A 26,732-nucleotide genomic window follows, 5' to 3' on the forward strand; every position below is an offset into this window, starting at 1 on the left:
TTTTAAGTACTTCCTAAAATAGTCGACTGATCTTAACCAAGTATGCAGTTGCCCTAAGATTTGTGGTTGAAATTTTGATGGTTATTCAAAAAGACTTCTGCATAAAGGCACCTTGACTAGAGGCAACACATAAAAATGAATAGGCCCTGTGTGTTTTGAAAGAAGGAGAAAGACTGGTGTTTACATTTGACAGTGTAACAAAAGAGCATGGTTTTTAGTTCTCAGTACAGAATTAGTTTGGAGGCAGTAAATTCTACTCAGCGTTATTCTTGGAACTAGTTGATTTTTGGATTCTCCTTGAGAATGGAACAAACATTGCCTATTTTAGGGTGTCCTCATGTGTCTCTCATGAGAGCTCATGATACATGAAGTGGCACATTAGATACTAATTCCTTTATGATATTTTTTATTGTGATACAAAAGCAATAAACCATCAATTTTCATTCCACAAACCACCAAACGGGTACTTTTAGGCCAATAATTCTGCAAACAGATAGATGTATGAAAATACACCTAACAGCATAACTTCTGTTTAGCAAACATCAGACAGCCTTCCTTAACGTGCTGCAAACAGCTTCAGTAACTGAAGGGTTCTAAGCAGGGTAGCAGCCATTCATGCCTCTGCAGAAGAGTAACTGTAATCAAATTCCGTAACTGACTTTGCGCTAGCTGTTGCTATAATACAACTGACTAGGTTGATTGCAAAAGGCTTGTTGAGACTGCAGTTTGGAAGCTGAGAATTCAAGAGAGTGGTGCTGGCCTCTGGCGAGGTCCTTTTGTTGCATCAAAACATGATAGAGGCCATCTTGTGACGAGATAGCAAGCCCACTGACTCAGCCTTCTTACAAAGCTCTAATGCCATCACAGGGCCCCTCCCATAAGAGCTTATCCAACTCCAGTTACCTCTTTACCAGCCTATATTCACTGCTTGCGTGTGAACTTGGAGGATTGAATTTTCACCATATGGCATCTGGGGTTTCTACTCAGACCATAGCAGTAACTGATCCTCATACCAATCATTTGCTTGTTGCTAATGTGTTTTCCCGGAGTATGCACACTTGTCTGTCAGCTCGCTCAGAGAGAAGGCTGCTAATTTTTTTAATTCTTCCCAGTTGGGGAGACATACTGTTCAGTCAGTTTGAAGTGGAGAACCCACCGGTTCACTGCTATATTACTAGGTCATGAAGTTAGCTTCTTAGTTTAATGCATAATTAAATTATAAGGCTAATTATCATGTCTACATACTATAATGTCTTCAGCTGTAATTGGATGTGCTTGCTTCACCTATGCTGGACTGTCATAGCAAGAATAGATGCTCTTGAAGGTCCCCCTAGGGATCCACTAGGAAAAGAGGACACAGTCCTATAGGTCACCGTTGTGATACAGTGTCTGGGGTTGGGAGCAAGGAGTTAATTAGAATCTGCCTTCAATGAACTTCAAACTTATCTTCATGAGATTTTTCACCTGTCTTAGCAGTTCTCGGTATAGTGTATTTTGTGAAATGCATTAGGTATTCAGTGCGACTGTGTTCAGGCTTATTATGCCATATTCTGATTATGATTCATGAAAATATTCCATTAAATACAATCACTATATAATTACTGTGCTTCATCTACAACATAATTAACATTTGCATGGAAGTCTGATTTAATCAATTAGTTTTTAATCCAGTGGAACTTAGCTGTAAATACTTTTTATGATACATCAGCCCCAAATAATCATCAAGAACTGAGGTAATAGGCAACTTTAAGTAAAGTAGCCCATTTCCTATGTTATGTTGTGCACATCAAAATGTGAGAGATAGTTTTATTATTTAAAAAGATAAGTTATAGCCAGGCGGTGGTGGCACATGCCTTTTATCCCAGCACTCGGGAGGCAGAAGCAGGTGAATCTCTGTGAATTCGAGGCCAGCCTGGTCTACAAGAGCTAGTTCCAGGACAGGCTCCAAAGCTCCAGAGACATCCTTTCTCAAAAAAACAAACAAAAAAATGATAAGTTATAAATAGCTCATCCTACCTCTTCTAATAGTCTCTTAAAACTTGATTGTGGAGTTATAACTTGAACAGTACATATATGTACCTCAATGTGACTGTCAGTTAGAGATAGGGTTATTGCAGACATGTTTGGTTAGGTGATGTCATACTGGAGTTGGCTGCATGATCTCCTATGACTAGTGTTTTCATTCTTTTGCTGTGATAAAACACTGACCAAAAACAGTTTGGGGAGGAGAGAATTTCTTTCAGCTTACACTTATAGGTCACAGTCTATCACAGAGACGCTAGCTGAGGAACTCAGTGTGGGGATCACAGGGGAAGGCTACACCCTGGCTTGTTCCCTGATGTTTATGCTCAGTTTAGCTTTTTGTAAAAATGTAACTTGGGTCCACCTGCTTAGAGATGGCACCATCCACAGCAGGCTGGGAACTCCTGCATACATTGGTAAGCAATACAGTGCCCCCACAGTTATCCAATAGGCCAATGAAGGAGATTCTTAGTTGGAGGTCCCTCTTCCCAGGTGAGTCTAGGTTACATCAAATTGACAAGAAAAGAACCAGTGAGTGCAACACAACAAGAGTTCCTGTGAGAATCTGGTCAGTTGAAGGTAGAGACACACAATGTGAAGGTTAGAGCTATATAGCCCAAAGTCAAGGAATACTGAAGAAAACAGCTAAAAAAAAGACCAGAGAAGCTAGCAAGTGACACAGGTTCTCCTTGACATGTCAGAGGGAATCCAGTCCTACTGATGCTTGAGTTTACAATTCTAGCCTCCAGAACCGTGAGATAATGCATTTCTATTGCTTGAAGGTTCCCAGTTTGCAGTACTTTATTATAGCACCCATAAGACACTTAAACATTTGCTAAAACTAATTAGAAAAATGAAACTTGATATAATAAGCATTATAAAATTACTTTATAGTAGTGTGTGCATGAGGGTGTTTTACTAAGAATTTTTAAAATACATGTTCTATTTATAGTTGAAGAAAATGTTATATTCTTAAATAAGAATTGGCATAAATATAAGATTTCTGTTCTTTACACACAGCACCTGGCAGAGTGATATGAACATAAATCATCCCTCCATACATTTTGTGGCTTAGTTTAAAAATATTAAATATGAAAATAGTCTATACATATTAAAATACCTACTTAAAGTACCCGAGGCATAAAATGTATACAGTATTACTGAAATGTTGGAGTAATCATGGATAAGAATTTACATGAACTTCATCAAAATCATTTCATTAGGAATCTACATATGGATAGTAAAGAAACTGGGTGCCCTGAAGTCAGTGGGTGATGATGATGAAGGTGATGATGATGATGATGATTTTGTGTGTGTATTCTTAGCACAGCTGCTGTGTGACAGCAAGGATAACAAAATAATGTGAATATCTAGTTCTTGGTATTCACTGGGCAACTGTTTTGCTATATGGGGTTTGGTAAGGCTAGACATCAAATATAATGAAGAATGACTTTTCAGTTTTGTCTATAGGTTTGTTGTGTTTCTTTTCTCTCCCCACACACTCCAGAGGTGATTGGTGATAAAGGCTGAGGCTATTTGATGCACTGACACCAGCTGGGAGTCGGAGCTCCCAACTGAAGGGGAAAGCGTCCTGGCATGAGAACCCACACAGGTCACTAGACAAGGCATTCTGGTGGGACACCTCCTGTCAGGCTCTTTGAGAGTTATCTTTTATTTTCATTCCTGGAGTCTATTGGCCTCCTTCTCTCCTAATTGTGCTGGACATTTTGGCGTGTACCTGTTCCACTGGTAGAGATAAAAGAACAGTGCACCCTCCGAGCTCCTAGCCACTCCTGAGTGTTTGCTGCTGGAGAAGGGTATTTCTTCTCCACAGAACCAAGCCTATCTTACCTAAGGTTTGCCCTATAAATATGTCTCTGCAATGACAAAAAGAAAAATTAGCGTGATGCCACACGTGGTAATTCCAACATCAGGGGAAAAAAGTCAGAAGGGTTATGAATTTCAGGACAACTTGGCCTGCAAAGCAAAGCCTTGTCTCAAAACCAGAGAGTGAGTAATGACGACTTTTCTTTTAAAATATTGTTTTCCTTTAAAAGAAGTATTTGTTTTTATATGTGCATTTCCTAATAAAAAATAGAATTGGTCTCGTTATCTATGATTCTTCTTCAAGAAGCTCATATTGACACCCTCAGCTGTATCTTATATTAGTTTTGTGCCTCTCTTTCTCTTAATCCTTGTGCTTTAGCCTATATTAAAATACTTTATTAACTCTCTCCTCGAATGGAAGTTTATTTAATAACACGAAGTGTATCCTAAACACAGCAACCCTTCATTCCATCCTGTGTTATTTTCTGTTCTCTTTCATTAGTTCAATAATTTTTAATCTTTCTCTTTATTTCTTTTAATATTTACATTCATTCCTCATATTTCTTTGTGAGTATGTTTCTGGGCACATCCACATATACACACGCATACATGCCAAGGTACACAAGGTCAGAGGATAGCTTGTGGGTGTTAGCGCTCTCTTTTCACTATGTGGGTTCCGGGGTTTGAGCAGGCTGGTTGTTTGATCAGGTTTTGTTGCAAGTCTTACCTGCTGAGCCATCTCTCTGGCCCTATTTTCTTTTTTTTTTTTTTTTTTTTTAAATATTTATTTATTTATTATGTATACAATATTCTGTCTGTTGGTATGTCTGCAGGCCAGAAGAGGGCACCAGACCTCATTACAGATGGTTGTGAGCCACCATGTGGTTGCTGGGAATTGAACTCAGGACCTTTGGAAGAACAGGCAATGCTCTTAACCACTGAGCCATCTCTCCAGCCCTATTTTCTTATGCTAAATAACATATGTATTTAGACTTTTCTCAGCCTTGGAGACCACCTAACTTCCTTCCATGGAGGAGGAGGAAGACTAAGCTGTTTTATGTTCCTGTCTCACTTGCATCTTGCTTCTTCCTGTCATGGTGTTTTTATGTCTGACACTAATTGTCTCTGTATTATTTAGAACTAAGTCATGCAGAATTCTAGGATAGTTCTTTAAAAATACACCATCATGCCGGGTGGTGGTGGCGCGCACCTTTAATCCCAGCACTCGGGAGGCAGAGACAGGCGGATCTCTGTGAGTTCGAGACCAACCTGGTCTACACAGAGAGTTCTAGGACAGACTCCAAAGTTACAGAGAAACCCTGTCTCAAAAAAGAACTTAAAAAAAAATACACCATTACTCCCACTCCCCTTTTTGGGTTTATTTTAAATACAGTTTTTGTTTGCTTGTTTTTCTGTACTCACATTGTGAGTTCATCCTCAAGTTCTGCACAGGTAAACATTACCCTGGACGTATGTTGTGTGTGTTTCACATGCATCGCCATGCTCATCTGAAGCCCCGGTTCTCTTCCTTCCGCTTAAGTTAATTCTTCTGCAAGTCCATCCCCAAGATGTTACCCGAGACCTTTCTTTAGCTATCACCTAGAGTTTCTCTCTACTCCTGTCTCCTATGTAGGATTCTCCTTGCGCTACTTTTATTAGCCCTGCAGCTAGGTACGGACACAAACCAAGGAGCAAATGTTCATTTTGGCTAGCAGTTTCCATTCCGCCATCTTGGCCTTGGTTCTGTCGATACTGGGTGCACAGAAGGGCCATATACCATGGACAAAAGGTGCATGGCGGAGCTTGCGTTTCCTCACCTCATGGCGGCCACGAGACTGGGACGGTCCCAGGGCCACAACGGCCCTGACCCCCTGCCGCAGACATACCTCTTCCAAGGAAGCCCACTCCTGAAGTTTCATTGCCTCCCGAAACAGTGCCAGCAGCTGGACCACACCCCTAACAGATGAGACTTTGGGGGACATTTTATATCCAAACATGATTCCATGCTTTTGAGTCCTACATCTCCTTTGATTTATTCCTGTTAGGAATTTCCAGGAAAAGGGAAATTATTAGGAGCTCCCTTTTGTGGAAATGTCTACATTTTACTCTGTACTTCATTGATATTTTTTTCTGGGCGGGGTGGTGGTGGTGGCGGTGATTTTTTCCTCAAATCCCTGAAGAAACTTCCCCGTCGTCTTCTGTTTTAGGGGTGCCAGGGAAGTGTGTGCTATGTATGTCCTCCTCCCTTTGACTGATCTTTTCCTCCTTACTGGAAGTTTCCAGACCTTCCCTTTATGCTGATAGTCGTGTTTTGATCAGACAAAACTTTTTTTTAAAAAAATTTATTTATTTATGATGAATACAATATTCTGTTTGCATATATGCCTGCTAGAAGAGGACACCAGACCTCATTACAGATGGTTGTGAGCCACCATGTGGTTGCTGGAAATCGAACTCGGGTCCTTTGGAAGAGCACACAATGCTCTTAATCTCTCCAACCCCCAGACAAAACTTTTAAGAAGCTTTCCGCTGAATACTTGAGGGTATTACCAGTTCAAACTGGAACAAATTTGAATTAAACTGTTGGCCAGAAGCTTATCAGACTTGGTAAGAAGTCTGAGTTTGGGCCATAAACCTGCACGAGAACTGAAACTTAGAGTGGCAATTTCTTGTCCAGATTGGAAATGGTCATCTTTCCTGCTGGCTCGTGAGAAATAACACGAGAGTGTGTGTGAGCGTGCATGCGTGTGGATGAGACAGAGAGTGTGTGTGTGTGTAAGTATATGTTTGTGTGTATGCATGTACGTGTGTCTATATGCATGTGTGTAATAAGAGTGTATGATAATCTAATTTACCCTTCCATCAAAGGCACAACCCGCAGGAATCCCAGAACTCTGGTGGAAATGGCCCATTAGACTGTCACAGCTTCATGTAGCCCTGGACTTAGTCCTCTGGCCCCATTTCTCACAGTGCTGTGGAATTCAGATCATCACACATCCCTGAGGTCAAGAGTACATGTTTTACCTTTCTAGTTTCTGAATTCAATCAAGGCCTGGCCTAAGATTTCTTTACTTTCTTGCATGATGGTTTATGATGATTTTAAATATCCTCAGCCTAGTATTTCAGTACATATGTGTAATCTGAGCAGTAAAGAGGAAGAGGCAAAAGAGACCCCCGTCCTAAGAAAAGTTCCATCTTGTCCAGAAATATAAATTGTTTGCAATGATGAAGATACATATCCTGTTGACTTCCAGGAAATGGAAGTCTATGTCACCTTTATAATCCAGTTTCCTCATTTGAATCCCATACTGTGCAGAATAAATGAGAATATTAATGTAAAACTCCTGTGCCTGGCACCTGTAATTAGTACTGACTTTTGCTTTTCGTTAGCACTGGAGAGTGAAGTCACAGTCTCATACATGCTAGGTAAAGTGTCTCACCATTTAGCTATATTTCCTAGACATTTTTTTTTTTGGTTTTTCAAGACAGGGTTTCTCTGTAGTTTTGGAGCCTGTCCTGGAGCTAGCTCTTTTTTTTTAATTTATTTATTTATTAAGGATTTCTGCCTCGTCCCCACAACCGCTTCCCATTTCCCTCCCCCTCCCCTGATCAAGTCCCCCTCCCTCATCTGCTCGAAGAGCAATCAGGGTTCCCTGACCTGTGGGAAGCCCAAGGACTGCCCACCTCTATCCAGGTCTCGTAAGGTGAGCATTCAAACTGCCTAGGCTCCCACAAAGCCAGTACGTGCAGTAGGATCAAAAACCCACTGCAATTGTTCTTGAATTCTCAGTATTCCTCATTGTCCGCTATGTTCAGCTAGTCCGGATTTATCCCATGCTTTTTCAGACCTAGGCCAGCTGGCCTTGGTGAGATCCCAATAGAACATCCCCATTGTCTTAGTGTGTGGGTGCACCCCTCGTGGTCCTGAGTTCCTTGCTCGTGCTCCGTCTCCTTCTGCTCCTGATTTGGACCTTGAGATTTCTGTCCGGTGCTCCCGTGTGGGTCTCTGTCTCTGTCTCCTTTCATCGCCTGATGAAGGTTAATATTCCTGAGGATGCCTATGTGTTTGTCTTTGGATTCACCTTATTTAGCTTCTCTAGGAACATGAATTATAAGCTAGCTCTTATAGACCAGGCTGGCCTCGAACTCACAGAGATCTGCCTGCCTCTGCCTCCCGAGTGCTGGGATTAAAGGCATGCGCCAACATCGCCTGGATAACCTTTTATATTTTATTTTCAGAGAGTCTCATTGATTTGGCCATACTGGCCTTGAACTTACTCTGTAGCCCAAGTAGTCCATGATCTTAGAATCCTTCTGATTCAGCCTCTTTGAGTGTCATGGATTGTAAACCTGCGTAACTATGTCTGGCTTATTTAACCTTTCTTTCTTTCTTTTTCTCTTCCTTCCTTCCTTCCTTCCTTCCTTTTTTTCTTTCTTTCTTCCTTCTCTCCTTTCTCTTTACTTTTTATTTTTTGGCACAGGGTTTCTCTGTATAACCTTGGCTGTCCTAGAACTAGCTCTGTAAACCAGGCTGGCCTCGAACTCACAGAGATCCACCTGTCTCTGCCTCCAAGTGCTGGGATTAAATGTGTGGGCTACCACCACCCTACCAACTTTTATTTTTTAAAGTGGGATTCTTCGAATATAAATATCAATCACTCAATCCTGTTGATTTTTATTGTTTGACAATTTAATATATGTATACAATGTGTTTAGATCATAGTCATTTTCTTCTCCTCTCTTAACCCTGCCCTACTACTTTTGGATATCTTTTTCCTATTACATTCTCCTTCTTTCTCACTCTTTTTTAAATAACCTAGAGTTTAATTAGGATTGTTTGTTTGCATGCACACGAGTGTGGGGTTATTTACTAGATCATAAGAGACTTGCCAACGGCTACATACCTGGAGAAAAGTGACATCCCTGTCCCCCATCAGCCCTTAACTTCCAATACAGTCTCAACTAGTGGTGAACCTCAGGTGCTCCTCCTCTAGCCATGATTCAGTATTGCTGGGGTCTATGTCGCACAGGGAACCATAGCTGCTTGCCTCATGACTCTACCGGAATACTTGCCAGACTTTGTATCGGTGAGATACAGTGCTCCAAACTGAGATGAATGTGTGAATAATGTTAGTCTTTGAAAAAAAATGTATTTATTAAGAAATACAGATAATTCTTTCCATTTCAAATAAGAACCAAGTAATTACATCACTGGTAACTTAGATCTTAATCAAAGGCATAGAGGTTGATTGAAGGGAAATCCTCAACTAATTTGTACAGTTCTTGAGACAAAGGAATTTTAAAACATTCTCTTCCCAATGTAATCAAATAAGACTCTAAAGGGATATAAAGTAGATTTTCTTCTCATACCAACGCAGGCTCTGCCCTAATTTTCTGTTATTATAAAGTGTCAAATTGCATGAAAAGATCCTTTTAAGGTCCATGGATCCTTCCAGTCTAAACGGTTACTTTTTGCCAAGTATCCTTTTGGTCAGAATCTGCTTTCTCTGGGTTGGTAGACCAGACCTGGGTTTCTCTCAGGGACACTTCCTTAGCAGGTGCATTGTGATGTTCTTCACGGCCAGCATGGTCTCTGTGCAGGTCGGTTTAATGAGCTTCTCTGGCAGTAGAAATCCAAATTGCCCGGTGTCTCGCAGTTCAAAAGCAAATGCGTAGGGTATTCCATTTTTATAAGCCCAATCCATTGAGTTACCGGAGCTTACGTCTAAAAGTTAAAAAGAAAGAGTCACTTCACTAAAGAGTCTGCATTAGTTTTCACACACACACACACACACACACACACACACACACACACACAATGTATGTTCACTAAACTCTACCAAATCCTTCCAATGAAATAGCACTTTACCAAGAATGGTTCGAGACAGATGGCTGAGCAGATAAACTCACTGCAAACGACCTGAGTTTGAAAATGGAGCCCATGTGAAGATGGAAGCGAGAACTGACTCCTCACAGCTGTCCTATGCCCTCCACATACATGCTTCCACACACAAAGTGACAGCAGACAGAAATTAGAAGACTAAATTAACAGTAGTTCTTCGGCATCTGCCTCATGGGTCTTAAAAGTGTACTTGCTGTCATCATCGGGGATCTGGTCTAAGTATGGATCTGTGCCAATGTGATGTTCCCCAAGTTTCTCAGCCCTGGTTCCCACAACATTTATCTTCACCCTCTTCACCCTTGCTTTTCTCACTTTATTCACCAATAATCAAGTTACACTGAGAGCCCGATGTTGTTCTATTACTCAGTATTTTCTTTCAAGGTCTGGGACATTGGAATTCTGTTTCCCGAAGCCCCCTTATTTCCTTCACCCCTCCTGTTCTCTCGGTCCTGTTGAGCCCCTTCCTGTCCTGTGAGTACTGAGGATTTACTTTTTTAAATTGATTTTATTGAGCTCTACATTTTTCTCTGCTTCCCTACCTTCCTCTCCCCTCCCCTTCAACCCTCTCTAATGGTCCCCGAGCTCCCAATTTACTCAGGAGATCTTGTCTTTTTCTACTTCCCGTGTAGATTAGATCCATGTATGTCTCTCTTTGGGTCCTCATTGTTGTCTAGGTTCTCTGGGATTGTGGTTTGTAGGCTGGTTTTCTTTGCTTTATGTTTAAAAACCACTTATGTGTGAGTACATATGATAATTGTCTTTCTGGGTCTGGTTTACCTCACTAAATATGATGTTTTCTAGCTCCATCCATTTTTTTTGCAAACTTCGAGATGACATCATTTTTTTCTGCTATGTAGTACTCCATTGTATAAATGTACCACATTCTCCTTATCCATTCTTTGGTCGAGGGGCATTTAGGTTGTTTCCAGGTTCTGGCTATGGTAATCAATGCTGCTATAAACATAGTTGAACACATGCCCTTATAGCACAATTGAACATCCTTTGGTTATATACCCAAAAGTGGTACTACTGGGCATAGAGGAAAATTGTTTCCTAATTTTCTGAGAAAACACCATACAGATATCCAAAGGGGCCCTACCAGCTTGCACTCCCACCAGCAATGGAGGAGTGTTCCCTTTACCCCACAACCTCTCCAGCATAGAGTACTGAGGATTTAAAGTCTGGTCCTCATGTTTGGTACAGGAAACACTTTAACCACTGAGCAATGAGCTCCTTGTTGTTGTTGCTGTGTTGTTTTGTTTCTTGTTTTTTGTTTTTGTTTTTGAGACAGGATTTCTCTGTGTAGCCTTTGTGGCCTTGACTGTCCTAGAACTCAATCTTTAGACCAGGCTGGCCTTGAACTCACAGAGATTCTGCTCTCTGTCTCCTGAGTGCTGGGATTAAAGGTGTGTGCCACCACCACCTGATCTCTTTTTAAAAAGAAACAAACAATAACAGTAACAAACAAAAACCCAATAGAGTCTATTACGTAGCCCCAGTCTGGCCTGGAACTTGCTATATGGACTAAATTGGTCCAGAACTCACTATATAGACCAAGATGACTTTCATCAATTTGTTCCTTTACCTCCAGAGTGCTGAGTTTATAAGCATGTACCATCACGTCTGGCAACAATGTGCCTTTTAATACAATTTCCTAGGTACAAGGTACATTGGGCTCATTCTATGAAGGGGACATCCACGCAGCTCTGCTACCTTTCAGATTCTTTTGGCTTTGGCTAAGGACAGAAAATGTGCAGTGGCTTCAGTGTCCCTCTGGAGAGAGTACAAATAGAGATAGCAGGTGCCAAGGATTATGTCATGGGGATGCGACAGGCTCATTTCTATGGCAACAGATTGTTTTCTGTAAATACAATAGCGTGGCTATGCTTCGTACCAACATGAACATTCTGGTAAGACTTGGAAAATGATTTAAAACTGTCAGTATAGGTATTACACTGGTATCAGCTGGTATGAGTTTGGTTGTAAATACTGCTTTCCCCTTTCAAGATAACAGCAGTTCTAAAGTCAGGCAAAGTAGCTGGGGCTGGGGCACAGGGAAGATAAGTTTAAGGCAAGCTTAATTTAATATCATGACCATGTGAGAAAGGAAGGGGGGAGTAGGAGGGACAGAGAGGAAGGGTGGGTCAGAGAGAAAAGTGGAGGGTGGGTAGAGGGAGGGAAGAAATGTGGGAGGCAGGTGGGAAGGTAGATAGGAGAGGGAGTTGAAACCATTTTAAAAGGTCAACGTGGATCTAGGATCATTAACTACAGAGTTAACCCATTGATTCTTGTGCCCTTCTCACTCTTAACATGAACTCATTTGACCTATAATGTTAACGAGCAAATTTACCTTTGTCGATGAAAATGAGGGGTCGACAGTAAAACTATGGTAAGGAACCAAGGAGAAATTTGGCCTTATGGGAGGAACATAATCAGATTCTAGTTATATGTTCATAGACATAGAGCATGTGACCACAGCTCACAGAACTAATATATGCATGACTGCTCATTAGATTTTTTCCAATAAAAATAAATTGCAGAATTGGAAGGCCACGAGAAATGATGTAATCCTATTACTCAGATTGCATTTGGAGAAGTTAAAAACGAGAACTAATTCATACCCTGGCCAGGAGAACACATCTGAGAGACTCAGAAGAGAATCCATACCAGACAATGTCCAAATTCTTCCTATATACTTGGTTCTTTTTATTTTATATAAAAGAAATACTTTAAAGTCAATCTTCAAGCGAAAATCGAGATGAAGATGCTATGTACGAAATGGCATTTCATAACAGGGACGGAGGAGATAAAGGACAAAAGGGAAGCTGTTGGAGAGCTGAAACATTTACTTCATTATCTTCCTGAGGCCATTTCCACACTTACAGTACTTAGAAATTGCTTAAGGAGCCCATTTTGGTGCTTTCTACTGTCAGGGGATCTCAGTCCAACTTACCGTCATTACAGTATACTTAGCATATTCTCTGCTTAGAATTGGTTTAAATCGGTACAGTCAAGCTGTGAAAAACAAATCAGATATCAGTTCTCCCCATCATCTCTGGCTACTCTGACCATCACAGATTTTGCTTTAGGGAGAACACACTTTTCTTCTTAAAGGGAAGTCATGGCACAGGCTGTTGGTTCAAGAGAGACGATCCTATAGGACACGCATGGGGAACTTACACAGTGTTTGGGAGGCAGGGCCATGTCTGTACTGTGTCCCATGTGCCGACCGGAGTGCCTTCACTGCTTTGTGAGCTGCGAATCCCTGGGAGGGCAAAATGGAGAAGCTGTGTCACATTGTGGCATTGAAACTTCTAGGAATGCCGGCTGATTGCTTGCGCCTTCTTGATGGTCAACAGAAACAGAAGAGAGGGCTCACTAGTTAACAGTTGTATCTAATAATAATAACATGATCTTAATTGTACATTTTACAACCCACTATTATTTTTTTTTTTTTTTTTTTTTTTTTTTTTTTTTTTTTTTTTTTGGTTTTTCGAGACAGGGTTTCTCTGTGGCTTTGGAGCCACAACTAGCTCTTGTAAACCAGGATGGTCTTGAACTCACAGAGATTCGCCTGCCTCTGCCTCCCGAGTGCTGGGATTAAAGGCGTGCGCCACCACCGCCCGGCCCCACTATTATTTTTTACAGTGCTGAGGATCAAAGCACGTTTTAAAACATAACTTTTGATGTGGTTGATCCTCACGCAAACCAATGATAACAGCAGTTCTGTTTTGTAGCTAAGAAAAGGCAGGTTCAGTGCAGTGAAACGGGTATCCTGGGGTGACCCAGCAAAGAATGGGTAAGCTAGGACAAGTACTCATATTTCCTGAAGCCGCGCATGCATTCTATCCTCTTCCCTTTGGGTCAGGAGCACTTATTCCTGTGCATTCAAAATAGCTGACCGGGCTGCAACAATGTCAATATTATCTCTAATTCATATCCTGTCCTTAGCAACATGTCTGTGTATGTAACGGATACTTAATCGATATTTCTCAAAGGAATGTTGAAGAAGCATAAGTCTGTAAGAGTATCCATACAATCATATTGATCCACAATTATATATATTTCAGTACGAGTAGACAGCTATTTCAAATGCATCTGAATCAGTTAAGAAACCACCAAGGGAGATTGGCTACCTTCATGCCATGTATTTGTTCCTACTGGGAACAGGAATATCAATTTAATGACATCTCCTGACTTCTGACGTTACAAAGTCTCTCACATAGTTAAGTCAAGCTGATGCTAAGATGCAGAAAATCAGTGAATAAACTACCACTACCATCACAGCACACACGCATGCGCACACACACATGCAGACACATGCACACACACATACACGCACATGCACACACACATACATACACACATACACAAACAGCCTTTAACAAGCTCAAAATCCCAAATGGTGGCTATTCCAACAGAATGGTACTGTTCTTTAAAAATCTTCCAGAAACTGTTAGAGGTCCAGTTTTAACGAGGGATGACAAATATCAGATGACAAACAGGAGGAAAGACATAAGCTGAAACCAGCACACAGCTCTCCCGTTTCAGTTTGCTGGTGAATAATTTAATGTTTCTTTGGAAGCACCCTGGGGGGCACGATGGTGTGTAGTGGCCTGAGCCTCGGGTTGCTGTTATTGTCCAGCTCATGAATACACGTGGCCTTGCTTGTGGCTTTGTGGCTACTTCAGGGCAGGGCTCCAGGCACTGGCAGACCATTTCGTAGTGATCTCACTGATGGTGACGTACTCACAGGAGTCAATAAAGAAATGTAAACACTGTCATGAGGAGTCTATGGAAAAGTTCCATATTGTCTCCAATAGTCTTAGCAATATGCCATGGCAAATGCAGATGTCTCTACAATCAGAAGATGACTGCATTTAGAAGACTCGTGTTTTCACTATTTTTTATGAAAAGAAATGTATTAAGAAACAAAGTGCCACTTAGCTTATTTAAACAAGGTTTGTGCAATTTTAACTGTTATTAAATTAACATACCGAGGAATGGACTTCATTGTGGAATTCTTAAACATGCACCATAATACTTTGTTATAATTCGCCCTTCTCCCTGTTTCCCTGCCCTCCCTCCCTATAGACCCCTTTTCTACTTTTATGCCGCATATTTTGCATTACCCTCTCTTTCCTTAAGATCTGTTCCTTTCTTTTCAGGTTCCACTTAGAGTTTCACAGCTAGTATACACACCCATATCCACCCTCACCCCACGTTCGCCCCAAATGTTTTTATGTTGAGGTCTTCATATAAGAGAAAACAGGAGGCATCTGTCTTTGTGAGTTGGCTTGTGTTGTATCATAATGCTGTTTAGTTTTATCCATTTTTTTTTCTGCAAAGGTCACGGTTTTTCTTTATAGCTGAATAAATCTCTATTATGTCTGTGGGATGCATCTTCCTCATGCATGTCTTGGTGAAGGAAGGCTGGTCCCAGGCCCTGGCTGTTGTGACAAAGCAGCAATGACCATGCATGTTGACAGAGTCTTCTGGCTGGGTGCCCAGTGCAGCACAGCTGGCCCCGATGGGAGCTCTATTTTTTGTTTTTGGGGACCCTCCACAGTGGTTGTGTGGTTTATGGCTCTCCCAACAGAGTTCAAGGGTTAGCCTTTCACCGTATCTTTGCCAGCATGCATTGCTAGCTTTCTTGATGATAGTCATTCTGACTGGAGTGAGGAGGCCTCTCAAGGCAATTTTAATTTTCATTTTCCTGATGTTGAACTTGTTTTCAGATGTGTATTGGCCACGTGTAATTTTTGGGGGAAGCATACTCAATTGTTGGTCCACGTATTGTTGGGGATGTTTGATTTTGGGAGTTCTTTGCATGTTCTAGCTTTCAGTCACAAACTGATACATAGTCGGCAAAGATTTCTTCCCCTTCTTGTAGGCTCCGTCAGGCTGCTGACTGTTCCCTTTTCTGTGCAGAAAGATTCTAGTTTCACGGAACCCCCTTCCCCGGTTTGGGGGATTACTTCTTGTGCTATTAGAGTTCTTTTCAGACAAGCCTTATCTATATCTTGAAATATATTACATATGTTTTTCTCTAGTCGTCCCAAAACTTTATATTTTGGCCTTTGATCTTTAATATGTAAGAGCTAGCCAGGAATGTGCTAGGGTCACTGGCCCAGCAGTATTGCAATTAATATAGTTTCTGTGCAGTTATTTTGGGTCTGGGCAGCTGGGAATAAAAGAACAGCCTCCAACAACAGAATGGTGTGCGGTGTGCCGGCTATATCTGCATAGAAGCTGAGAGAGCTTGGAAAGGAATTCGATGCACAAAAGAACAGCATTATGTGCAGTTTCTTGGTAGCCACATTTTTTCAGATAGGCTCTGTCTGCTGGTGGCAAACAGGGGCGCTGTGGCTTCTTTAAGAGACGTCTTCCTGCTGGGCTGTGGTGACACACACTCGGGAGGCAGAGGAAGGCCGATCTCTCAGAGTTTGAAGTCAGCCTGGTCTACAAGAACTAGTTCCAGGAGAGGTTCCAAAGCTACAGAGAAACCCTGTCTCAAAAGGGGGGGGGGTGTCCTTCCTGATTCAACATTAGCAGCAAAACTCTGTGCACCAGAAACAGCGACTTCCTGGTTCATGCTGCTAGCACAAACTCTGACTTTTTCAGGAGGCCAAGCACTTGAATGGGGTTTGTGAACAGTGTGTGACAAACTGCTTAATGGCACAACATAGACCCGCTGCATACCTGAAACTGGAGCAGTGTGCACAGATCTCAGAGGTGGTGAACATGCCTCCACCATGTTGGACTGGGCAAAACCAAAAGGCAAAGTAGCCTTAGTCCTAGCCACTTAGCATTTTAAGAAGTGCTTCTGGACAGAAAAAGATTACAGGTACACCATAGACAGATTTAGACAAAAAAGACCTCTAAATGAGACTCAGTGTGTTAAAAAAATGTACATAGGCTTGGGAGAGAGAAGAAAAAGAGTACAGAGAGTTATAAAAAGAAGTAAAATTGTTTTTAAAAAATAAAACAAAGTCTTTAAAGAGACAGAGTACAGAGAGTCATAGATTAAAGGAATAAAGAAAAATAAGCCATGTAAAGATGGAATATACACAGAGAGTCTGGGGCATGTATATTATTGTATTTTCTTTGAATTTTTTGATTGTGAATGAGCGAAGTACAGAGAGACATTTGATTGTATGGGCTGCTAAGCTATATATACTTTAAAGGTATCTTGACTTCAAAACTTGGATCCAAAAACTGTGGATTCCTTCCAGGCTAATATGGTTTGATGGAATAAGAACCCCTGAAAGATCTCTGTAAATCCCTAAAAATTACTTCACCCAACAAAAAGCAGAAAGCAGTTTGGATAGAACTATGCCCAAATTCTCAAACATTGTTTATAAATGTTTGTTTATATTTAAATGGGAATATAATATAGAGATGAATACTTTGCATTGGTATAGATCTTGGTTTATTGATATAAATTTAAGGTCAATTTTGTTATATGTATATTTTTGCTCTGATTAAGGTGTTGGTTTGTGCAGTTTATTTGAAAATGTAATGTAAAATTAAGAAATATAGGTTAATAGATAATCATATATAACAGTCAACCTTGTAGTCATGTTACTTAGGTTTTCTAGATGTACAGAGATATATTTCAGATGGCTATGTATTCTTCAAACCTTTCAAAAAACTAACAGAATGTGGCATTTAAAATGTTTTTAAGATTTTAGGACTTTTCATGACAATGAGACACATCTGCTCCTGGCAGTACCAATTCACTTCAAGAGGATGATGGCCATTGAAGAGGATCCTCATGGAGTTTGCTAACCATTTGGGCAGGAATCTGCTCTTGCCTGGATTGCTTGATGTTATGCTGTATGAACTGGACATGCAGGACCTACAGAAAAATGACTGCTGAATTTGCCTAAAGGTGAGACAGTCCTTCAGAGTTCCTGCTTCATGAAAGAGTCTGCCAGATATTTTGCAAGACACAGAAGAAAGTGACTGACAAACTGCCAATATAGGTGGAACTGTCTTTGAAATTTCCTGCTTCATGGAAAAGTCTGCCAGATACTATGGGCCTGTAGGCTGAAGATGGATGTCCCAGTGTTACAGAAAAACTTTGGGTGACCGTCCAGGCAGTGAGATGTCTCTGTTAATTCTAGAGTTTTGGAAGTTGCTTACAACATAGTTCCTGTTAACTTAGGTAATATTATATCCTTCTGGAGTCTTTGATGGAGTTGAAGAATACAAAGTTATAGTTATAGTTTTTCTTACTTATGATAAAACACAGATTAGATATAAAACTTTAGACTCACAAAGATAGCATAGGTGATAGAGTATTTTCCTTAATTTGACAAATATAAATGAACTAAATATTGTAACTGTAATTCTTGGTTCATAACCGTTTTCTTGTATGTATTCTTGCTATGTTAGAGTTAAAACCTTCCTTTTTATTTAGACAGAAAAGGGGAGGTGATGTGGTATGCCCCTCTGTATGCTGTGAATATCACTGGTTAATAAAAAAAATCTGCTTTGGGCCTATTGCAGCAGAGAATAGGACAAGGAGGTAATTCTAAGCAGATAGAGGAGGAGAGAGTAGGTGGAGTCAGGGAGACACCATGTAGCCACCAGAGGAGAAAGACACCCACGCTGGTACTGGTAAACCACTAGCCTCATGGTAAAATATAAAATAATAGGAATGGGTTAATTTAAGATGTAAGAGTTAGCTAGGAATACACTAGAATCATTGGCCAAGCAGGGTTGCAATTAATATAGTATCTGTGTCGTTATTTTGGTTCTGGGCTGCTGGGAAAAAACGAATAGCCTCCATCAACACTGATCCATTTTTAATTTATTTTTGAGCAAGATGAGGGATTAGGTGTAGTAATTTCATTATTCTACACTTGGTTATTTCAATTTCCCTGCACAATTTTCTGAGGAGGCTGTCTTCATGCCAGTGAATGTTATTTGAAACCTGTGAAAACAACTATGTGGCTTGTGTGGTGTCCGTTAGGGTTTCTATTGCTGTGAAGAGACACCACGACCCTGACCACTCTTATAAAGGAAAACAATTAATTCATCTTGCTTAGAATTCAGAGGTTCAGTCCATTATCATCACGGGGGAAACATGGTGGTGTGCAGTCAGACACGGCTCTGGGTGAGGTAGCAGAGAGTCCTGCATCTGGGTTGGCAGGCAGCAGGAAGAGACAGTGAGCCCCTAGGCCTGGCTTGAGCTTCTGAAACCTCAAACTTGCCTCTAGTGACACACCTCCTCCAACCAGGTCACACCTCTAATAGTGTTACTCCGTGTGAATCTATGGGGGTCATTTTCATTCAGACCACCACATGTAAGGATAGTGTGTGTGTGTGTGTGTGTGTGTGTTCTGTGTTACTCTGTTGGTCCACATGTCTACTTTTTAATGCTAGTACTATGCTATTTTTGCTACTCTGACTCTGTAGTATAACTTGAGATGAGGTGTTTTGATGCCCCTAGCATTGTTTTATCTGCTTTGGATATTTTGGTTCGTTATCCTTATATAAACAGTTTTAAAGTTGCCTTTTCTACTTCTGTAAATGTTGTTACTGGAACCTTAAAAATATTTTAGAAGTATTTAATTTTTGACTTTGTGTATATATGCGTATTTGTGCATGTATGTTTGTGTAACACAGGCATGACTGGTGGCTCTGGAGGTCAGAATAGGGCATCAAATCCCCCTGAAACTAGAATTACAGATAGTTGTGTGCTGCTATGTGGGTACTGGGAATTGAACCCAGGTCCTCTGAAAGAGCAGTCAGTGTCTTTAACTGGCAAGTCATCTCTCCAGTTCCATGTTACTGGAATTTTGATAGGGATTATATTAACTATATATATTTTGATAGGGATTATATTAATTATATATAACATAGTTTATGGTAATATAGGCATTTTCATAACTTTAATTCTATCTGTCTATGAGCATGAGAAGTATTCCATCTTCTGAGTCTTCTTTAGTACAGAAGAAATAAGGTTAAATAAAAGGCAGAAGAAGAGTAGTGGAGAATATTGTTGTGGAGAGAAAATAAGTTCTTTTTATGTTTTATGACCCTTTATATAATCACCCAAACTTGCTCATATATGTTTTCACTATACAGTAATCATTTCATGCTGTTCTCTTCTGTTGCCTGTGTCTGCTCCTTTTCATTTTTTTTACTATACTTTAAATATTTTAAAATAAAAGTTTTCCTCTTTTAACCCCTTCCCGTTTCATAAATGAATCCATTTGTACATTTGAACTTCTGAACTTTCTTGGGAAATCTGTTGGGTATTTTTGTTTTGTTTTGTTTTTTATTGTCTTTTTGGTGTGGTTTGGTTTGGTTTTATCTTGTGAGCTTTCTTGCTAGTGTTGAGCCTGTATTGGACCAGTGTCTGATGTCTTCCCGGGATGTCTACACTTAGGACTGAACACTGTGTGCTGGGCAGATTTTTCTCTCCACTCCCGAGATTTTCTCACCGTCTTACCCACTGGGGTACCTAATGTTTTAGTTCTGTTTCTCCCTAGTGCATTGGGAGGAAGGAGGGGAAGAACCAACCATAGCAGTGAGGTATGTGGAGGGTCCCTGGTGAGGTGGAGGGCCTGTCTTTGGACTTTCAAGCTCTCCAAAGCGTCAACACTGGTTGGAGGGTTGCAGCTGTCAGCATCAAGGCCCTGGATCTTCAGCTCATAAGGGATCTCTCCCTTTCCCAATCGTCTCCTCCTTCCAATTGTTGAAAGGACATTTGTTGGCCCTCAGCTGAGCAAGCACAGTTTTATTGAAATATTTCCATATTTAAAATAGTTTAATGAATGAGTTTAAAATATTATCAGAAACACAGACTCTTACAAATTGGTACAATATTTTAAAGAATTTTAATAGGATGTAATAATTTCTTATTAACATTCAGGGATTTCTTAGTTTCTGAAAATTTTCATCTTAGTTTTAATGATTTAGTTTATGCTTAGCCCATTCCAGATTTTTCTCCCTCACTTCACCCTATATGCCATTGTATTATAAGTATGTGTGAAGTTTGTGTTGTGTGTGTACTTGTGTATGTGGGGTGTGTGTGTATGCATGTGTGGTCACAGAAGGTGTGGGCGGCCTGTCACGCTGCCACATTTTGCGGCAGGGTCTCTTCCTGAGCTGGGAACCCAGTTGTTTTTTTGGCTAGGCTGGTATTCAACATGCCTCAGCAATTTTATATTTCCATCCCTCAAAGTGCTGGACTCTTAGTCTCAGGGTCGTGGGTTCGAGCCCCATGTTGGGCGCCAAAATGTAACGGCGTAAATGAATGCAGACAGATTGTAAAAATATATACAGTTTTAATGGGGAAATAGACTTACAGAACCACCGTTCCTGCGGAGACCAGGAAAGCTGTGCGCTGCATCGCCAGATTTATAGGTAAACATTAGCCTGAGGCAAACACGCCCCCTAAGGGGTAGGACTTATCCCTACAGTATTGGGGATCTGAACTCAGGTCCTCATGTTTGTAACAACAAGCACCCTTAACCTTTGAGCCATAATCTTGATAGTCTCCATGCCAGATTTTAAAAACAATGTCACTCTTCACTTGTGGATTGAATGATGAAGGACTGTGGTAGGGGTGGGGTTCTGTTCTGTGCATTTTGGCATGTTTAACAGCATCCTTGGCCTCTACGTCATAGGTGCCAACTGCACCCCTCATCCCTATTATAGCAGTCAAAGAGAGGGAGTTGGATTATGCACGGGCGATAATTTGGTTGATTGTGCCATATAAGGGAAACCTGTACTATCCCTAGACAGTCTGGAGTCTTCTGCCTCGGTGAACACACAGGTAGTGCTGGACGGAGGTGAACATTGTGGCCTCCTGCCTCTGCTGAGCCATACATTATGTGTGCTTTCTTTTTGGCTATTCCAGGGTTATGTGCTTAATATGTTGGTAACAGTAAGTAAAGCATTTCTCTAGGATCTCTGACTTGTTCCTGTAAATTATAGAAACCGAGGAGGCAGGTTGTGGGAACCTTGAACTCTTTAGTTACACAAAACTGTTGAAACTCCCTGCTTGAAGCTGGTCTCTGGAGCGGACGCCATCCCAAGGGACTTTGTTATTATTAACTTGTGGAGTCTGACGGCTGCTCTGGGCAGTTAGTGTCAGAACTGAAATTGAATTGGCGCCTTAGTTAGTGTTGGAAAAACGTGTTGGAGAAGGCACCACACATTTAGTGTCGGGAGTTGAGAAAGAAAAAGCAACCACAAACATCACGTTTATAGCTCAGTAAATGACCACAAATTGAACACATGCCTATAACCTTCCAGGTCAAGGAACAGAATAACAGCAATAACCCAGAACTCCTTGTTCCCCTAGTCACCCCATCCCTGTCCTTCCCCCAAAGGTAATTGCTAGTTTGACTTCTAACATTATTTATTAGTTTTTCTTCGTTTTGGACTTTATTGGCTTTCCTGTGCTATGGGTTCTGAAGTGGCTCCCTTAACAGTGAATGATGCCCTGTAGGGAGTCGCTTATTGCATTTGTGAGATAAGGAAAAAGAATTTCGTCTCGTCTTTTTTTTTGCTTTTATGCGATCTAGCCCTGAAAGTCCATTCGTCCTTAGTAGTGTATGTTAGCTATGTGCACAGAGACTTAGCAGCATTAAGCAAACAACACTTAAAAATTAAAACTTGCTTTTAATTATTGAGTCAGACTATAATTTATGAGCAATTATTGACTCAATAAAGTTAATTAAAGCCCTGCATATGTGGCCAAAGCTATAATATTAATCAAATCCACCCTGACCTTTTCTGTATGACCTGTGGTAAGAATGTAAAACAGGTTTAAAACGACTGCATTTGGGAAGCCGTATAGCAGTTAAAGCAACAATCCTGGAGCGAGACTTGGGGCTGAGTTTTTGCTATGACTCAGAAAGTTCTTAGCCTAGTTGCTTAGTGGTCTCAATTTTCTCATCTGTAAAATGGGAGCATGAAAATATATAAAGAACAAATGAGTTCATGAATATAAAATACTTGAATAGACACATTCGCTACTATCACTAGGACTCAGAAGCACCATGAGGCCTGATACACACATACAAAAACACATACTTACCACACAGCTGACATTGGGGATGGGTGCGTGTTTGTAAGAGTAGGGATACAGCAGCATCTGTGCGTAGGCGTGAAAGGACAGGTAGGCTCTAATGCGTTTTCTGTGTTTCCGAAGGAAGTCTGCGACAGCCTTTACCTCCGGCTCAGATTCCGGGAAAGGACCACAGTAAGTATCGTCACAAGGGTGTGCAGAGGCTCCTTCATCTGCAGGTCAGAAAAGAAAATGGGTGGTTGTGTGTGTGTGTGGGGGGGGGGGGGTTCAGGCAGGGAAGAAACCAGAAACACAAACAAGCATTGTTAAACTGGATTTTTTCGTATTTCTAAAAATTGGTGATGTTATTGAATAAGTAATCCAATTTCTCATTACAGGAATCGATAATGGCCATTTTGAGCTATTCAAGCCTGTGCACTGTAGGAGACCCTAAGCGCGAGCCAGGTGCTGTTGTTTAAGGCAGTAAGGAACACTTTGAACGAACATCTCTCTCAGCTGTTAATTCTCTCGCTGGAGAAATTGCTCTATGCAATCTCCTGCAGCAGGTCGACTTCTCATTCATGTGCCCTCCAACACCTGCTCTTCCTTTTCATGACAATGAATGCATGGGTAATTACTGTTCAATATTTACCTGTTTAGCATTCGGTCTGTGTTTACGCTGCCTAGAAGCCTGAGATACAAAGGAAACACAGAAAAGGCCTCCGTTCTATTAGGAGCTGCCTTGTCAGGATTTGTTGCGGAACTCTTGCCTCCTGCTGGATTCCTGGCAGCTAGGACAGCTGTGTGAGAAATGTTCTACACGTGTTTATTGAGGAACTCGATGTCCAATCAAAAGGAAGGGGCGGACATCTGAAAGAGTGTCTGATAATACACAGATCTTGATAGAGCAAGGGTAGGTCAGCACACACAGCTACCCAAAGTCTAGGATAGTTTTAGACCAGAGATGTCTAGACTGATTTATAAAAACTCAGGGTGTGCCTCATCTTGGGGATACACTGTGTTAAAAATATAAAAACGTTTAAACTAAATATATATATATATATATATTAGTTTAAACTATATATATATATATATATATATATATATATATATATATATATATATATATTCTTTTGAGACAGGGTCTCATGTAACCCTGGCTGCTGGCATTAAACTCCTAACTGCCCTTCCTTCAGCCTCCTAGGGTGCCAGGGTTACAGGTGGGAGCCACCATGGGTTTGGCTCAAATTTTAATTTTTTAACATTTTTTTTTCAACAACCATTTTTGTACAAAGCAGGCTTATTAAGAGGTCTATGGAGGGGATGGAAAAAGCTAAGAAGCACAAAGCATTGCTGTTCTAAGAAATTGTGGCTATAATTATATTTTGTGAATTCCTTTCACACTGTTGGCCATTACTATTCCCCTACTTCTGGAAAACAATGCCTGCCTCTTCAGTCACTTAACTCATGGCTTAAAATGCAGACAGTTGAACAAATTAATGAGCTGGTGTGAAGCATTCACAGAGGGGATAAAGGGCTGGAGAAATGAGACAGAAATAAAAGAGTGTGAGAAGTGAATAAATATCAACGTGACTAATAGGGGATCTAGAAGGACAGAGAAAAATAAACATTTGAAGAACCAGTAATTAAAATTTCTCCACAATGAAGGGAAAATTAAACAGACACTACTTACCAAAAAAAAAAAAAAAGACAGATGGGGAAAATATCAACACTTGAGCACAATAAAGTTTAAGGAAAGAAAATAATTCCAGAAAAAAAGAGAATGAGTCAGGTTAACATTTGACTTTTAAAATATTTTTATTTTTCTGTGTATGAGTGCTTGTCTTTGTGTGTGTGTGTGTGTGTGTGTGTGTGTGTGTGTGCGCTCCCACATATGTGCGTATGTGTATACCAGTTTCATGTTTGGTACCAGAGAAGACCACAAGAGGGTGCCAAATTCCCTGGAACGGAACTAAAGACCACTGTGGCTGCTATGTGGTGCTGTGGACTGAAGTTGGGGCGTCTGCTGCAACACCAAGCCCCTTTACCCACTGCACCATCTCCCCAGCCATGACATTTGAGTTCTTAACAGTAACATCAGGACTCCTGTATCTAACAGTGTAGTAATAAGGGCGGTGGGGCTGCGTCCCCAGCACCCCAGCCGCCCTCACGGCTAGCAATACCCGAAATAACAACACACAAACTGTATTCATTTAAACACTGCTTGGCCCTTTAGCTCTAGCCCTTACTGGCTAATTCTGATATCCCGATCAACCCATCTCTAATAATCTGTGGGCACCGGTCTTACCGGGAAGATTCTAGCCTATGTCCATCCTGGGTCGGAGCTTCATGGAGTGTGTCTGCCCGGGAGCGGGGCATGGCGTCTCTCTGAGGCGTCTGCTCCCGAGAGGAGAGCTGTGGAGTCTGAGCTCACTTCCTCTTCCTCCCAGCGTTCTGTTCTATTTACTCCTCCCACCTATCTTCTAACCAATAAAATGGGCCAAGGCAGTTCCTTTATTAGCCAATGACCTTCCTCCATCATAACAGTGTCTTTTTTTTCTCTCATGCTCTTATCAAATCCAGAGTCTTGTATGTATGCCGTCCCTGAGCTATGTCCCTAAGCCCTTGGCTTTTTTGGATAGTGTTTTGTCATGTAATCCAGCTTGTTTTCAAATTTTTGAATCTCTTTCCTCTGCCCTAAGGATTGTACCAATTCACTTGACTTCAAAGTTCTTTTTCTTTTTTTAATAAAGGAAATTTGAATCTTGACCTTTTTTTTTTGTTGTTGTTGTTATCTAGTTGAACTCTGTTGAAATGTGGAAGTGGGATAAATATGTTCTCTGGCATAAAAGGCTGCAAAAGTTATACTATACACTGATACTCTGAAAAATTCCTGGAGAAATGTTTCAACAAAATACTACAATAAAAGTAATCCTTTAAAGCATATAATTCAGTTCTTTTAAAGATAAGTACAGAGCTGAGTAGACACCACTATCTGATTCTAGAACGCGTCACTTTCCTCCAGAAGTGTTGCTTTATTAATGTGTGCAGATAATATATATTAGTCAAAAATTTAAAAATCAAACAAAAAATTAAAATTTTTCTAAAATATTCCTAGAAATGCAAACTGGTGGGAGCTGGAGCATGGGGACCAGAGGGAGTGAAAGTATGCTGCAATCCTCCATCGTTTTCCGGTTTTTCTATTAGCATATATTATACATGATAACGGATTTCATTATGACATTCTGCATACGAATTTAATATATTTTGATTCTATTCACCATCAATTACTTTTTCTTGTCTCCCTCTCACTCGTGTTGATCCCATTTGTCTTCCCAACCTCAAATTAGTTCTACTACTTCTATCTTTTCTTTCTCTCTCTCTCTCTGTCTGTCTCTCTCTCCTCTCTCTTCTCTCTTTCTTTCTCTCTTCCTCCCTCCCTCTTCCTTCCTTTCTTTCTTTCTTTCTTCCTTTCTTTCTTGTGTGTATGAACCAATAACTTTAAATTAAACTAATGTTGGAGTATGGACAACTTAGGAAACACTGAAGAAAAGCTTCTGCCTCCCCCAGCCCCCATCACCTGCCTATATTGACCATCAGCCTCAGGGATGGCTGTGACTTTCTGAGTTTTCCTCCCCCTAGCAATCATTAAATGCCAATAACTTCTCACCCCCAACAGCTAAGAGGTCTGGTGAGCTCCTCCATTTCCACGATGGACTGTTGACGGGCCCCAGAAAGCTAGTCTTTCTTTGAAAGGAGATGTGGATATTGATTAAATTTAGAAATGGATGTTGAAAAAAACCCAAGTGTGGGGCTTGGGAATAAGAGAAGAAGATTAGGATCCAAGTTCACAATTAATAGAGTCACTGTGAAATGTCTAGCAGAAAATATTAGAGGAGAAAATGCAGACAGTGGAGAACAGGGCAGGAGTAAGAGAGCAGAAACAAG

General features: G+C 40.8%; 1 protein-coding gene across 1 annotated transcript in view; it reads right to left on the reverse strand.

Moving 5' to 3' along the window:
* Positions 1-9,051: 9,051 nt before the first annotated feature.
* Cpa6 (carboxypeptidase A6) overlaps positions 9,052-26,732 on the reverse strand; it is a 313,792-nt gene continuing 296,111 nt past the window's right edge. Inside the window, exons 9-11 of the mRNA XM_041667809.1 lie at positions 22,815-23,017; positions 12,932-13,016; positions 9,052-9,574 (exon numbers count right to left, since the gene is read on the reverse strand). Coding sequence (XP_041523743.1) covers positions 9,387-9,574; positions 12,932-13,016; positions 22,815-23,017 — 476 coding nt within the window. The 3' untranslated portion in view covers positions 9,052-9,386. The remainder of the gene's footprint in view (positions 9,575-12,931; positions 13,017-22,814; positions 23,018-26,732) is intronic.

Source organism: Microtus oregoni, unplaced genomic scaffold (assembly GCF_018167655.1).
Source record: "Microtus oregoni isolate MIOR12 unplaced genomic scaffold, Mior012 000017F_ref0000208, whole genome shotgun sequence".
Taxonomy (NCBI): domain Eukaryota; kingdom Metazoa; phylum Chordata; class Mammalia; order Rodentia; family Cricetidae; genus Microtus; species Microtus oregoni.